The sequence below is a fragment of the Orcinus orca genome, chromosome 2, assembly GCF_937001465.1.
Source record: "Orcinus orca chromosome 2, mOrcOrc1.1, whole genome shotgun sequence".
Classification (NCBI taxonomy): domain Eukaryota; kingdom Metazoa; phylum Chordata; class Mammalia; order Artiodactyla; family Delphinidae; genus Orcinus; species Orcinus orca.
Window position 1 is genome coordinate 69,823,205 of NC_064560.1, and position 15,745 is coordinate 69,838,949.

General features: G+C 37.0%; 1 protein-coding gene across 10 annotated transcripts in view; it reads left to right on the plus strand.

Annotated features, from left to right (window-relative positions):
* The window catches only part of MCTP2 (multiple C2 and transmembrane domain containing 2), a 252,577-nt gene that overhangs the window by 201,876 nt on the left and 34,956 nt on the right, over window positions 1-15,745 (plus strand). For 9 of the 10 annotated variants that reach the window (XR_007475380.1, XM_049705578.1, XM_004271666.4 and 6 more), the window contains 2 exons: window positions 11,531-11,653; window positions 14,598-14,639. Coding sequence is in view for 9 of the 10 variants with exons in the window: in XM_049705578.1 (XP_049561535.1) it covers window positions 11,531-11,653; window positions 14,598-14,639 (165 nt within the window). In the remaining variant the exon portion in view is untranslated. Of the gene's footprint in view, window positions 1-11,530; window positions 11,654-14,597; window positions 14,646-15,745 lie in introns of all 10 variants that reach the window. The other variant, XM_049705583.1, reaches the window with a different exon arrangement.

A 15,745-nucleotide genomic window follows, 5' to 3' on the forward strand; every position in this document is an offset into this window, starting at 1 on the left:
GAGAAAGCTTCAGCTTCATACTGAAAAGCTGAAATTTACACGTCTACTTAACATACAGGCTTAACAACAAGGGTGTCTAAGAATTTTTCAAATCAACCCATACCTCTCCCAGTTTATGGGCTTTTTCTGTCCCCTGTTTTACTACTAGATTGTCTCATTACACACAAATTAAACCTTTTTTTTTTTTAATACATCCATGTTTATTTAGACTGGTATACACATTTACCATTGCTTTTGAACACATACATTCTCATGTTCAGCCTTTTTATACCAGGGACGATTTTCCTTCTCTTTGAAATAAATCTATTATATGTACTTTCATGAGGGTCTTTGGGTGATAAGCACTGCTGGCTCATGCTTTTCTGGAAAAGTCTCAGTTTTACTTGTAAGACAATTTGCTAGGTACAAGTTTCCAAATTGAAAGACTGAAAGCATATGTATTTAAGTTATTCTACTCTCTCCTTGCTTCCCTTGTTGCATTGAGATATAAAGTCACTCAAATTGCTTTTTCTTTGAAGTTGAATTGTCTTTTCTCTCTAGCTGCTTGTGAATGTTTCTACTTTTTCCCCAAGTATTCTTCTGTTCTACCATGACATTTTTAGGCCTAAATTCTTCTTTATTTATCCTAATATGGGTTTTTTGGATCTTCCTATATGGTATATTTCAACAGTTCTGGAAAATCCTCAGGCATTGTATCTTCATATATTGCTTCCCCATTCTCTCATTAACCCTTTGCCCCCTCAACACCCATCAGACATATGTCAGACCTTCTTGTTTCTATCTTCCATGTCTTTTAACCTCTTACATATCTGTATCTTTGTTTCTCTCATCTCCATTCTGAAAAACTTCTTTGGAATAATTTCTCAGTTCACTAATTTTCTTATCAGCTGTTTATAATCTGTTAATCAACATAGCCATTGCATTTAAATTTTATCCTCTCCACTTTATATTGTTCCTCACCAGTAATCCAGCTCAGATTCCATGGTCCATTTTAAAAATAATTTTCTTTCCTTCTCTACCTTCATTATACTTATTAGCAACCTCAAGTAAGCATGGCTAGAGAAAAACATACAGTGCCTCCTGACAGTTATATTACATTTCGATGAGCCATTCTCTTTTCCTCTCTTCTAGACTATTTTATAACTTCTCTTCTGTCCTCAAACTCTAATACCTTCTCCCTGTCCTCACTCAGATCATGACCATGGTTGACACAAGTACCCATCTACTGCTATCTTGCCCTCACCATACCTACCTATCCCCCTACCAACATCTATGTCCGTATCCTCTGCTTTTCCTCCTCTAACTGTGAATCACTGAATTGTTGCTTCTGAAGACCAACCCTCCATCTGTGCACTGGCTCCTACTCCTACCCACTGTTTCAAAAATATTGTTCCAACTCTTCTTTCTTCTGTCTCCTACATCATCATTTTTTTCTCCCTCTCTCTCCTGTATTGTTGCTACATCCCCTTCCAGCTTCCACCCTGTTTCTCTGCTCTTTTTTATATCAAACTGTTTCATAGAGTTATCTCTACTCACTGTCTGTAGTTTTGCTCTTCTCTCTTAAACTCACTGTTATCTGATTTTTGTCTTATCACTCCAGTCAGCTGCTCATTTCAAATCACCAATTTTCAGTGACCATCTTATTTAGAAATGTATTGTTGCCCTCCTCTTTGTTTATCTTGTTTTCTAGGACAGCACAATCTCCCAGTGTATCTCTTTTGCTCTGACTGCTCCTCAGTCTCCTTTTCTGGTTCCTTTTAATCTTCTCCAACCCATAAATTTGCACTTTTCTAGGGATCACTACACTTGTAGGCCATTTCTCTATTGTTATTTCCTTGTTAAAATTATCCAGTCTGATACCTTTAAATACCATCTGGATGCTGATAATATGCAAATCTGTGCCTCTAGCCCTAGCCTCTTTTCTGAACTCCAAACCTTCTATCCATTGCCTACTCTGTGTCTCTGCAGGAATGTCTAATAGGTGCCTCAGACTCTCCTTCTCCAAACCTGTTCTTTCTACAGACTATTGTCTCCATTAATGAACCAATCCAGTCTTCCAGTTTTTCAAGCCCCACAACTGGCTCCTGTTCCTTTCTCACTTCTTGCCTTTCTAATCTTCTTGCTCACTCTGTATCAGCCAAGGGGGTTCTTACTATTCCTTGAACGTACTAGGCATACTCCCATTTCCGGACCTTTGGATTTGCTGTTCTTCTGACCAGAAACACTGTTCACCTAGATTTGCACACTTCTCCAAGGGCTTTGCCCATATATTGCCCTTCTCAGCAAGGCTGTCTCTAACCACTCTACTTATAATTGCAGTCCCAGCCCCATCGCCTGGTATTCCCTTTCTTACATTCCTGTTTTGTTTTTTGTCACCCTCCTCATAGCCGTTCCTACCATCTGATGATGTAGAATATATAGTTTACTTATGTATCAATCTCATTCCTAATCCCCAAATATAATGTAAGCTCTATGAAGGCTGTTTTGTTTGTTGGTTGGTTGCTTGGTTTTGTTCACTGTTGTGTCTAAATCAGTGTGGTTCATGGTAGGTGTTCAATAAATGCTGGGACAATCATTTTATGCATGAAGTAAAGCAGTGACAAAAAGATGGGGTTAGTGCGTTAGTGCTCAGGGTCAGGGTGAGGGGGTCACACTTCAGAGTGAGGAAATGTTCAAGCAGTAGCTTCCTAAATGAGAGAAGGATGTGTTCAGAAGCAAAATCCTGGACACCATTTCATCTCTTGGGGTCTGCAAATAGTGCAACATGACTAGGAATCTAGGATGCGTGGTGGGTGTTGGCTTATGAAATAGTCAAGTATCAGTCAGTTCGAGGAAGGTCTTAGATGTTAAACTATGAGGTCTAAATGTCATAAGGTAGGCCAGGAAGCAATAGAAAATATTCAGATGAAAGGGCATGACATGACCTGTAGGTGTTTTTTTTTTTTTTTTTTTTGGTTTTCTATTGTTTTGCTTTATTATGGTGGTACATAAGGCATGTTGTTTTTCTCTTTTTTTTTTTGCGGTACGCGGGCCTCTCACTGCCGTGGCCTCTCCCGTTGCGGAGCACAGGCTCCGGATGCGCAGGCTCAGCAGCCATGGCTCACGGTCCCAGCCGCTCTGCGGTATGTGGGATCTTCCCGGACCAGGGCACGAACCCGTGTCCCCTGCATCGGCAGGCGGACTCTCAACAACTGCGCCACCAGGGCATCCCCTGTTTTTCTCTTTTAATGACAATAAATCCAGGTATACTTTATTGAGAAGGGGCCACTTACTGATTTGTTGTCATAGAAATGAACTTGCATGTGGTCAAATTAAGAACAAATTGTTGCATTGTTTTCTCTTTAACCCTTGAGTTTTTTGGATCAGAACTAGCATAGTTTGTTTCACAGTACTCAATTCCTTTATTCTAAAATAATCATCTGTGTGTGAATCTCCCCCCAATCTGGGCCAGACACATACAGGATGGATGTTCATAAAGCCTGATTATTTCAAGAGACACTGTTTACAAATGTCTAGATTTAATCTTTAGGGTAACAAAAGAACTGAGTTTCACAATATTCTGAAAGGTGTGTGTGTGCTTCTCTTTCTCATTTTCTTTGTCATAGGGGCCACACCAGTGGTTTTCACAGAAAGTTAGACCCCTCTTCAGTACTTTTCAAACGAAACAGCTTCCAACTCCTTGAATATTCATTCAAAGTCATTGGGCTTTAAAGCAGCAGCGCCTTAACCAAACTAAATCAACTAGCCCTTCCTTTGTGCTTCTTGAGATGCTGTTTCTCCATACAATTTTAACCCAGGAGTCTAGTCAGGAAGGTAGATGTTTGGTTAATTTTTGTCTGTTTTTCTTCTAAAATACTCAGTTCCACTTTTATAATAATTTTCTCTTAAGCGTTAATTGACTTTATGAGGTGAATCTTGACTTCTTTATTCTATTCCTTAAAATTCAGTGTTTACTTAGGGATATAGGAATGGGTAACTTAAAACAGAGAGTAGATTTTCCATTAGCTGAAACTTGATATAGAAGTTTCTCAAAGATTTTCTACCACAAGTGAACATTTAATTTTGTTATTACATGCTTAGTGTTTATATGCTATCTTAAGTTATGTCATTCTACTACAAAGTAGAGTAGCAATTTGAGATCACCAATGTTGGGTCAAAGTTGTTATACTCTGAATAATGATCGTATTGAGCAGCTCCTCAAATTTCTGTGGCATCCTTAGCTATTTATGAGAACAAACATAAAATAATCCATGATTTTGTATGAGCACCCCTACCATAATATATATATGTGTGTGTGTGTATATAAATAAACAAATATATATATATATATATATATTTAAATGAGGATCTTGATTCCATTGTTCAATTTCTTTTAAACATTGTGAACAATGTGTAGGTCACAAATGGAAAATGCTAATTTATATAATCACACTTTGTATGTTTGTTTCATTTGTTTTAACAAATGCAATGTTTCTGGTTATTTAGAAACTTGATTTCATTTAATTGAGCTATTTCCTAGTCTTAAATCTACTCTCAAGGGACAGAAGGACAAAATCTTAAGATCATCTTAAATGAGTAAATCCTGAAGTATTTGGGAAAATAGCCATGCTATTGTATTTGGTATTCCAAGTTAACTACCTTATAGTGAGACATCCTCTTGGATGTATAGAAGATATTTAATAATTGGTTGGTTGGTCAATTTTATTGACCACTTCATAATGAAACCTGAGAAAAATGTAGCCTGATTTGTTCTTTAAAACTCTTTGTGACATAAGATAATATATTTCTCAGCCCTACCTAAAGAAACAATACCTAGAGGATTCGTTCAAGAGATATGTTCGTCTATGGCAATGCTGACTAAGTTCCTCAATCACAGCTACCTTGGAACCACTGACTCCCTAAGATAGTATTTCTGTTTTTAGGTTTTCCCCCAGGAAAACGCAAGTGTCTTTATGAATCATTTTTCCTCATGATTTGGCATGCTTATATTCTTCATATCTATAGATATGCTTATATTCTTCATATCTAATTTCATAAAAATTATGGCAAACACATTTTGGGGTAGAAAGTGAAGAAATATTTGTAAGCTGAAGATTTGAGGTAATTTCTTAAAGTTATGTTTTTGGGGAAGGTTCAGATGGGGTCACCATAGCATCTGCATCATGGAACATAGGGAAACCTGCGTGGTAGGGTGAGAAGTTTCCTTGGTGTCAGAGAAATCAGGCTTCACTGATTCTGACATTTTATGGGTGGTTCTGTTTTAATTCTGAGTAGTTGTTCCCTTGAATGGATATATTATATTCACTTGTTGGTGGACATTTGGGCTGTTGACAGTTTTGTTGTTGTTGTTATTTGGAATGAAGCTGCCATGTTCTGAACATTTGTGCGCAAGTCTCTGGGTCATATGTTAAATATCTAGGAGTAGGAGAGCTTGAATTACAGAGGTGTATGCACAACTTTTTGAAAAACTGCCATGTGGTTTCCCAAATCAGGTATCATTTTGTATTCGTACCAGGAGTGTATAAGACCTCCAGTTGTTCCACATTGTCAACACTTTATATCTTGTCAGTTTTCTTTTTTCATTTTAGCCTTTCTAATATGTGCTATTTCATAGGAGTTATTTGCATTTTCCTGATGGTTAATCAAGTTGGATGTCTTTCCATGTGCTTTTAGACATTCATATAGATTTGTGTGTACGTGAAGAGTCTGATCAAATATTTCACCAATCTTTATTGAGTTGTCTTCTTACTAAGTTGTAAGAATTCTTTATATATTCCAGATACATGTTCTCTTTCAGTATATGTGTAGAAAATACTTTCTCCCATTTTGTGACTTTTTTTTCATTTCTTAATTGTGTCTTCCAAAGAGCAAATGAAGAATAATTTCAATGAAGTTTCCTTTTTATTTTATTTACATTATTTTATTGTGCTTTTTTGTCCTAAGAAATCTTTGGCCTACCCTCCCCTATGCCAGAGGTTTTCTCATATGTGTATTCTAGAAGTTTTGAAATTTTAGCACTTACTTTTAGATATTATGATTTATTTAATTTCTAAATATGGTAAGTGGTAAGGGTTAGTGATTTTTTTTTCCCCACACATATATCCAGTTGTTCCAGGGCCATTTGTTGAAAAGACACTCTTTTCTCCCATTGAATTACCTTGGCAACTTTCTTAGAGATCAGTTAATTACATATATGTGGATTCTATTTTCTGTTCCATTACTATAGCTTTATAGTAAACTAAATTACGTAGTATAAGCTTTATTTTTTAAAATTGCTTTGATTATTCTGTTATTTACATTTCAATATAATATTCAGAATCAGCTTGTCAATTTCTACAAAATTGGGATTGCTTGCATCTGGGGATCAATTTGTGAAGAACTGCCATCTTAACAATATTGAGTATTATAATCCATGAACTAGTGGCATTTCTGTCCACTTCTTTCTGTATTCTGTAACGTTCCTCAGTAATATTTTATAATTTCCAGGGAAGAGATCTTGCTCACGTTTTGTGAATTTTATTCCCATGTATTTTATGGGCTTTGGTTCTACTGTAAATGGAAAATCTTAAATTTTATTTTCCAGATTTTTGCTGCTAGTTTTAAAAATATAATTGAGTTTTAAAAAGTAACTTTATACCCTGTCACTGCTGGATTTGTTATTTCTAGGATTTGCTTTGTAGATTCCTTAGGATTTTCTATGTAAAAAGTCAGGTCATCAATGAAAAGAGACAGGATTGCTTTCCTCCTTTCTGATACTTATGCCTTTTATTTCATTTATTTTCCTTCATTGCAATGACTAGGACATTCAGTCCAATACTGAATAGGAGTAGTGAGAGCAGACATCCCTACCTTGTTTCTAATTTTAGAAGGAAATCATGCAGTTTTCTCCATCATAGAATCATTTTGTCTGTTCTAGAACTTCATCTAAATGGCATACAGTATGTGCTCTTTTTTGTATAAGGCTTCTTTCTCTCAGTGTGTTTTTGAGATTTATTCATGTGGTTGCATGCCTAAGAAATTTCCTTCCTAGCAAGTGTTGATTTTTTTAAAAGCAACTTCTCAAAGCATAATTTACATATTACAAACTATAGCCAAATATGATCAAATACGATAACTGTAAGATTTGTGTAAGTGTCCTTTATCAGATTGAGGAAATTCCTTCTATTCATTGTTTATTAATAGTGTTGAATTTTTTGTCAATATTTTTTTCCACATCTATTGAAATAATCAAGTGTTTTTTTCTCCTTTCTGTCAATGTGGTGAATTACATTGTTTTTTTACTGTGAAACTAATCTTACATTCTTGGAACATATTCTACTTGGTCACACTGTAGTATATATTTTTCATATATTTCTTGATTTGGTTCACTATTATTTTCTTAAGGATTTTTGCATCTTTGTTCCTGTTGAATATTTGCCTGTAGTTTATTTTGTTGTAATGGCTTTGCCAGGTTTTGGTATCAGGGTAACACTGGCTTCATAAAATTGGTTGTGAAGTGTTCCCTCCAACATAATGTTCTTTCTTCTTTGAATGTTTGAGAGAATTCAACAGTAAAAGCATTTGAACCTGAATTTATCTTGGTGGGGACATTTGTTCAATTTTGTTAAGTTGCATTTTTCAATAAATTTTTCCTTTGTTTAAGTGGTCAGAGTTTTTGCCACAGAGTTATTCGTTTTATTCTCATCTCTACCTTTTATGCTTGCAATGTTTATTCTGTTAACTTTCAATGTAATTATTGATATGTTGAATTTAGGTTACCATTTTATTAGTTTTGTATTTGTCTACTATGTTTCTTATTCCTATTTCCCTTTTCTTACCTTTTAGAATTCCATTTTAATTCATCTGTTGACTTTTTATCTATTCTTCTCTGCTTGTTCTTTAGTGATTGCTCTAGGGATTAATCCTGTTAGACTCAAATTGCACATTTGGTCGCACCTGCTGTGGGTGGCAGCTTTGATCCCAATTCAGACACTGCTTTGAGTCTGCCCCATGTGTGTGGTACAGACTGTAGCAGAGTTCACATATAGAATTTGGGATTTTCTTTTGCTTACTCTCTCCTTCCAGTGTGTTTGTACACTCTCTGGTGGCCCTAATTGTCACTGACTCCTTTGCCTATATCCTTCATTCAGAAAGATGGCAAATTTTTCTGTTGAGTACCAACTGGTATCATCTCTGTGTCTGCAGCTGCTCTTGAGTCAAAAGGTGCAAGAAACGTTAAAGTGACTCCATTCAGATCTGAGTTCTTTTCCCAAGGTTTCAACTCCGCTGCAAAATTAAATAACTTTGTTTCACACTCTCAGATAATTGGTCTCCCCTCCCTGCAAAGGGTTTCTATTTGTTTTTGCTAGAAGCTATTGCTAGGAAATTAATCCTTTATTACAGAAGTAGGAATTGGGCATTGATTTTTAAAATGTTTCTGAAGGTACTAGTCTCTCACTCTAAAAGAGTTTCAAGCCCTTTGAATGTGATATGTAAATGTGGCTCTTTTTTTTTTTTTTTTGGTAAAACACTCTGGGCTTACTTACCTATACCTGGTGGAGGCAAATATTATGGCAAATGAGGTGTTTGTCTAACACAGCTGTCCCTCTAGTATTGGTTGATGGCACAAGTAATTTTTTTGAAGACATTTTATAAATAGTTGATGATAAAAATAAATCAAAAATATGTTGTTTCCTATTTTTTCTCAATAGTTTTAGGTCAGCCTCTTTTTACTTGAAATTATATTTAGAAATTTAAAAGAACAGTAAAACCCCACTTATCCAGTAGATACACATTAAGAAATAGTAATCCTTTAGAACACAGTTAAAACCTCTAATCCTAAAAGAACTTTAAGAACAGGGAAAGGGAAATAGGTAACAATAAGGAAAATCACTAGTTTTACATAGTAGAGAAGTTGCTGTACTGTTTTCTCTACTTTTCTCTATGTTGTTCATAATAAAACAAAACAAGACAAAAAAGTAAAAGAAAAAGAAAGCTTTATAAAGCTAGGAAATTATAGGAAAATATATATATTATGAAATAATAAATAAAAGAAAGTTGGTAAAGCACACCAAATTAATAGACTGGAAGACATCAACAGTGTAATAATTTGCATTGAATCAAAAAGTATTTCAAAAATTCTGTACTTATTAAAAAATACATAGAGGGGACTTCCCTGGTGGCGCAGTGGTTGAGAGTCCGCCTGCCGATGCAGGGGACGCGGGTTCGTGCCCTGGTCCGGGAGGATCCCACATGCCGTGGAGCGGCTGGGCCCGTGAGCCACGGCCGCTGAGCCTGTGCATCCGGAGCCTGTGCTCCGCAACGGGAGAGGCCACAGCAGTGAGAGGCCCACGTACCGCACAAAAAAAAAAAAAAAAAAATACATAGAGGTTTAGCACTAAAACAAAATATAATGTATAGACTGGGAGGCTAAAGAAAAATGTCATGATTTGCAGTTTATATGATTTTCCACACCACATCTCCAAAATGATACATTTGCAATCTCATAACAAGCAATAAGAGGGCTCAGAAATAATGGGAACAACATATAAATCAATGTTCCTGTACCTAGAAGTAACCAACTAAAATATACATATTTGAAAATGACCCCATTTGTAATAGTATCAAAAGTGTTAAGTTACTTACAAAAAATAACAAAACATATGCAAAATCATTATGGTGAAAGTAAAAAAGATATTTTGAGATAACATAAAAGAAGTCCTGAGTATATGGAGAAATAAACAGTCCTTCTAATTCAGAAGGTCAATGTCAGGATTTCAGTTCTCTCTGAATTGACATATACATTAAAGGCTATCTGAATAAAAATTTCACCAGTAATTTTATAGAATGTTGCAAATTGATTTTTAAATACATGTGGAAGGATAAAGGGCACAGAATGATCCGAGATAATTTTGATAGTGAAGTAATTGGGACTTACCCACTCAGATATCATCTGGTTACTAAACTGCTGTTTAACAACATGGTCTTGGTGAAAGAACAATAATATAATTCAGTGGAAGGGATGAGAGGGTCCGTAAACAACCAACACAGTCATGTGGGAAGCTGATGTGTGACAGAGGTGGGCATGTAGATCAGTGAGCAAAGTATGGATCCCTTCAGTAATCTAATTCTGAAAGTTGACTGTACTCAATATTTTGTAATAACCAATAAGGGAAAAGAATCTGAAAAAAAAAGATATATATGTGTGTATAACTGAGTCACTTTGCTGTACACCTGAAACTAATACAACATTGTAAATCAACTATAGTTCAATTTAAAAAAATGAAATAAAAATAAAAGTTGGCTATATGTGAGGATGGAGTTCAAATCAGATGCTTGTTTCCAACGATAAACCAAAAAGCATTTGAGACAAAACAAGGAACACACACACGCACACATGCACCCACACACACACAATTATCTTTTGGAAGAAAACACAAGGAAATTGCTTTATCACCTCAGGGTAGCATATGATTTCTTAAGTAGAACATTGAATATTAAATGGCAGAAATGCTAAAGTCAAAGATTAATATGTTTGACTATATTAAAAAACAAGACACTGTTTCAACCTAAGTTTTCATTGATAAGAGAGTATAATGGAAAAATTGCAGAACATTCATTGGAATGGGGTACCATAGATCAGGTAAAATGAATATACTTGATTTATACATAACACCACCAATAGATCTATAAAACATAGTATTGAAAAAAAACATTCCAGAATGATCTCAACATTTTGATACTGTTTATGTTATTTCTAATATAAACCTTACGTCTCCTCAAGTGTCAAAGATTCACACTGATCATCATCTTCTTGTGGCCATGTAGCCTCAAAATGGGGAGATTTTAAGATTTTTATGGATAAACAACAAGGTCCTACTGTATAGCACAGGGAACTATATTCAGCATTCTGTGACAAGCCATAATGGAAAAGAATATGAAAAAGAATATATACATATATATATATATATATATATATATAAAACTGAGTCACTTTGCTGTACAGCAGAACTTAATACAACATTGTCAATCAACTATACTTCAATAAAATTAAAAGAAATTATTTTAAAGAGACTTCAGAAAACTGAAGATTTTATCCAAGATATTTGAATTTTTCAGCATTGGCAGCCTCTTTGAAAAGTAATCATTCTTTCTAGTTCATATACACTTCACTGTTGTCGAAATTTGGCCTGTGGCCAACCTCTTCGTGACTTTTGGATTTTCCACACTACTTCTCCTAAATTCTGGTACATTGAATCCAGCAGCAAAAAACTCTGAATAAGGTTGATAGGGTAATGAGGTTTCCAAATATGGGAACTCTATTCCAGAGCGTGACAGGCCAACTCATTTCTCTGTCTTCCTTATTCTGCTACCAGTTCTAAAACTGTGTTAGTCATCATGTGTGTATCTTTGTGTGTGTGTGTGTGTTTTAACCTATTTGGAACTATATAGAGAGTCCTGGGTTTAATCTCCTTAAGTCAATGAATAGGAATTGAAGATTGCTCCCATACTGTTTTTTCAAGCAGTCATTTTGTCTGTGTCTTCCAATCAGGTGTTTTTAGTCACTGTCTGGAATTTTGAACTGTACATGATCCCGCTGGCATTATCGCTCCTCTGTGTCTACAATTTCATCGGACCTACAATGGGGAAGGTTGGCAGCATCCAGGACAGCCAGGTGAGCAAACATTCCAATAATTCTGACATTTGACTAAAGAAAAAATGTGTTAGCAGTAAACCACCACCACCAAATCATGACCTGAGTCCCCTGCATTTGAGGAGCAACACTGCACGTGTATTCATGTTACAGGGAAGATATTTATCATGTGTAATCTGGAGTCTTCTTCCTAGAGCATCTCATGTTCCTGAGTCTTGGCCTGCCTTCTTAGCCTGAGTGAGCCATCTGGTTCTTGGTCAGCATTTCCATGCGGGCAGCACATGTCTGCGTGCCCATCTGGTTCTCCATAAGGTTCCTGGGAATGAGATTCTCAATCACTAGAGAAAAGCCTTTGGTGGCTCCTTGAGCCCCTTCAGGGCACACACAACTGGGAGGCTGCCTCAGGCCTCTCCATGTAATTATCCTGTGCAATATTCTCCTCTAGGCTGAAGCCTCAGGGGATGCTCTGAGGCTTGCCAACTCCCAGGGAAATCAGAGAGTGCGTGGGCATGGGCCCCTCTGTTCTTGAGTGCCCAAGTTTTTCTTGCAATTCTCAAACTCGCCGTGGTGTTAAAGGAAGCACAGGCAAGGCCTCTTCTCAAAGACATCGCCCAGCATTTACTTTTCTTAATTTTTCTCCAACTCTCCCTCCCCTACCCCTCTTATCCCAGCCCATAGAATCTTTTTCTGCTCTGGGTTAGAAGGAACTTGTATTTATAGACTTGCTTTATGATATAATCTTGGCATTCCAGATTCAAGAACCAAGTTTTTAAAACAAAAATCAAAGGTCTTGAGACTTGATAACATCCTTTAGAAAAATCACCTGCATATTAGGTTTTCTAAGACTCAAAAGCTGACCATCTTCACCTATTTTTCCTTATAAATGTTCTGATTATTTTAAAAAATCATCTCTGAAATAATGGATATTTAAGGAATGTTTCTGGTTTCATTTGGGATGGGGGAAATGAGTGTTATGGCCGGGAGTAAAACCTCAGACAAATTCCAAATTCTGTCCTGTTTGGTTTTTGATTGTGTAGTGCAATAAGCATGTGCATATATCAATAAATGAGGGGCCTGAAGATGCTAGAACCAAGTAACAAATAAATAGCTTTAAAGTACAGGTTTATGTAAGGACTAAGTTTCACAGAGGTACAGATGAGGGAAATTTTTACAGAGAAGCATCTGTTGTAAAAGTGCTGTCAACTAACATTTTTAGTTTTAATCAGATTTTATTTTCCCAGGTATATATATGTATATGTTTATAGCATGTGTATATATGTGTGTATGTGTACATGTTTATTTGTAGGCAGGTATATATATGTATATATGTGTGTGTGTGTAAATATGGGTACATAAGTGTACTTGTGTGTGTATGCATATAAATGTGTATGTGTGTATATGAAACCTTTTAAATTTACTAAACATTTTCTAATTTATTACCTAATTTAATCTTGGTAACATAACCATGAAGAGTCAAGAACTACTGTTTTCATTTCATGCTTCATAAAGCTAACATTCAGAGTGGCAAAGTGATTTTGCTCAAAGTCACACAGCAAAACAGTGCTGGAACAATGTCTCCAGCTGAAGACTTTGTCTCAAGATGAAGACTTCTGACTCCTAATTACATTACAGAGTTTTTTCCTCCCATAACATGTTTCATTGTATTCATTTTTATCCATGTGCTTTTATGAAACATGCTTGTTGTCATCATTGAATAGGTTAGTTCTCCAGCATCAGTAAGTATCCCACAGACTGCTAGGTGGAGCTCCTAGGAATTCTGGGACGTAATACAGTACCAGCCCTGAAGAAATTGCTCAGTGGTTTATGGAGGATAGCAGAGTACTGTCTGGATACTTCAGAGTTACTCCCTTATACAAGCATTATATTGACCATTCTTTTTTCTGTTGGAACAATGGCATCTAATTAGCATGCCTGACCTTTGCAAGGTTAAGCAGAAAGGTAAGTGTTCAAACTGAAAATAGTCCTTGGTTTTCTGATACCCAGCATTCTTTTGAAGCTACCAAATCGTTGGATTGTGTACCAACATGTGTTAGCTTTTAAATGTAGCAGTGATATGATTCAAGTGTACCTGTTAACTAGCCAAGATCTCTAAATGAATCTGAACAAGCCTCTGTGCAGCACAGCTGGTGCTGGGGCCCCTGAACTAAAGGCAGTCCCCCCTTTAGTCCAGATCTGGGCCTTGAGTTTCCTTCCCTCACCTGCCCCCCACCAACCCTGAAGCCCAAGGAAAACAAGAATGCCGTATAGAAACCTGTAGCTTATTCTTGAGATTGATTACATTCAGACTAATGCATTTAATACTGTCTAATGTTTCGGTAATGGACCCAGAGGAAAAGTGCAGTCATTCTAACAATGAGCCCAGCACAGACGGAGTGTGGTGTTCTCAGCCTTAACACAGCAGCTGCTTCATTTGTCAGACTCAGAACAAAACTGTTTACAGATAGTACAACTCCGCAATGCATTTTTAAAGCTGGCTGCCTTCGAAAGGCACTCCCCTAATAGCTTTATTTATACTTAACAGTTTTATGTAGATTATACATATTGTTTACAACCTTGGCAAGGCATCCCTTAACTTTAAAAGTGTCCTTTTTAAAGAAGTTACAGTGTATTTTTTGTGTGTGTGTGTGTGGTACGCGGGCCTCTCACTGTTGTGGCCTCTCCCGTTGCGGAGCACAGGCTCCGGACGCGCAGGCTCGGCGGCCATGGCTCACGGGCCTAGCCGCTCCGCAGCATGTGGGATCTTCCCAGACCGGGGCACAAACCCATGCCCCCTGCACCAGCAGGCGGACCCCCAACGACTGCGCCACCAGGGAAGCCCTATAGTGTATTTTAAAAAGACTAGTGTTGCAATGATATAGGAAAACTTTAAGCATGAGTATGCATTTCATTCGCAGTCGATAATTTCGGTTGACGTTTTATTACAAATTATGGATTTTCCTTACAGGAGAGCACGGACGTAGATGAGGAGAAGTATGAAGATGACAAGGTGGGTGTGCTCGAGAAAGGACACAAAGGGGGAACATGACTGCTTCCAGTGTTCTAGCCGGTTGAGTCAAACTATATATATATATATATATTTTTACTACTATAGGGTGACCAGTATAGCGATATTCTCATAATGTATAAAGGGTATCCTTTTTAAGATTCTTAAAATGAGGATGAAAAGGGACGAAATATAAGGAATAACTGAAATGTTATAGAAGCATCCCTCTAGGAGGCCTGTCATTTGAGGCAAAGATTAGCCTTCCCCTTGGTGGATGAAAGGTAGATGAAAGGTAGCCCAGGAAGTCAAAAGTAAATCAAATGCAATCGCTATTCCTTTAGGCTCATGTCTGCACTCTGCAGGGTGGTCACCCGCTTCAGAACCTGTCACTTGCCCAGCTGTTGCTGGCAACGTTTTCAGCTCCACGTCTGTGTACATCTGTCCTTTCTCTCCTCCTGGGAGATTCTCTCAAATCTGCTACTTTTTGTTGTCATTACGCTTTCAGACAAACCTTCTGGAATAAAATGAAAAAAAAAAAAAGTGAAATGCCAAATGAGATGCTACTAGCTTCACGGCCGCCCAGTCCCCTAGAACCTATGGGTCTACGGGGCTAAGGTGATAGTGTGTAGAAGGCTGACAGGAGAGGAAAGGGGCGAATGGGGGAAACTTAAGAGTTAAGTATCCAATATAAAATGTCCAGAAAATAGAAACGAATTTAAAAACACTAGCTCCATGACACAGACAGCCTTAAAATTAATTGAGCGAGCCAGATGGTTTTGCCCATTTGAAGGATGCTGGGCGGATTACAAAGTAAATCTTATTTGTTGTGCTAAAATGATCATTAATAGCAAAGTAATAAAGTATATTTTTTTTAAAGGGAATTGACGCTTTTTAGAAGGAAGGTCCCAAGATGCAACTTTCTTCTTTTTTTTTTTTAAATTAATTAATTAATTTATTTTTTGGCTGCTTTGGGTCTTCGTTGCTGCACGCGGGCTTTCTCTAGTTGCAGTGAGCAGGGGCTACTCTTTGTTGCAGAGCACGGGCTCTAGGCTCGCGGGCTTCAATAGTTGTGGCTCGCGGGCTCTAGAGCACAGGCTCTGTAGTTGTGG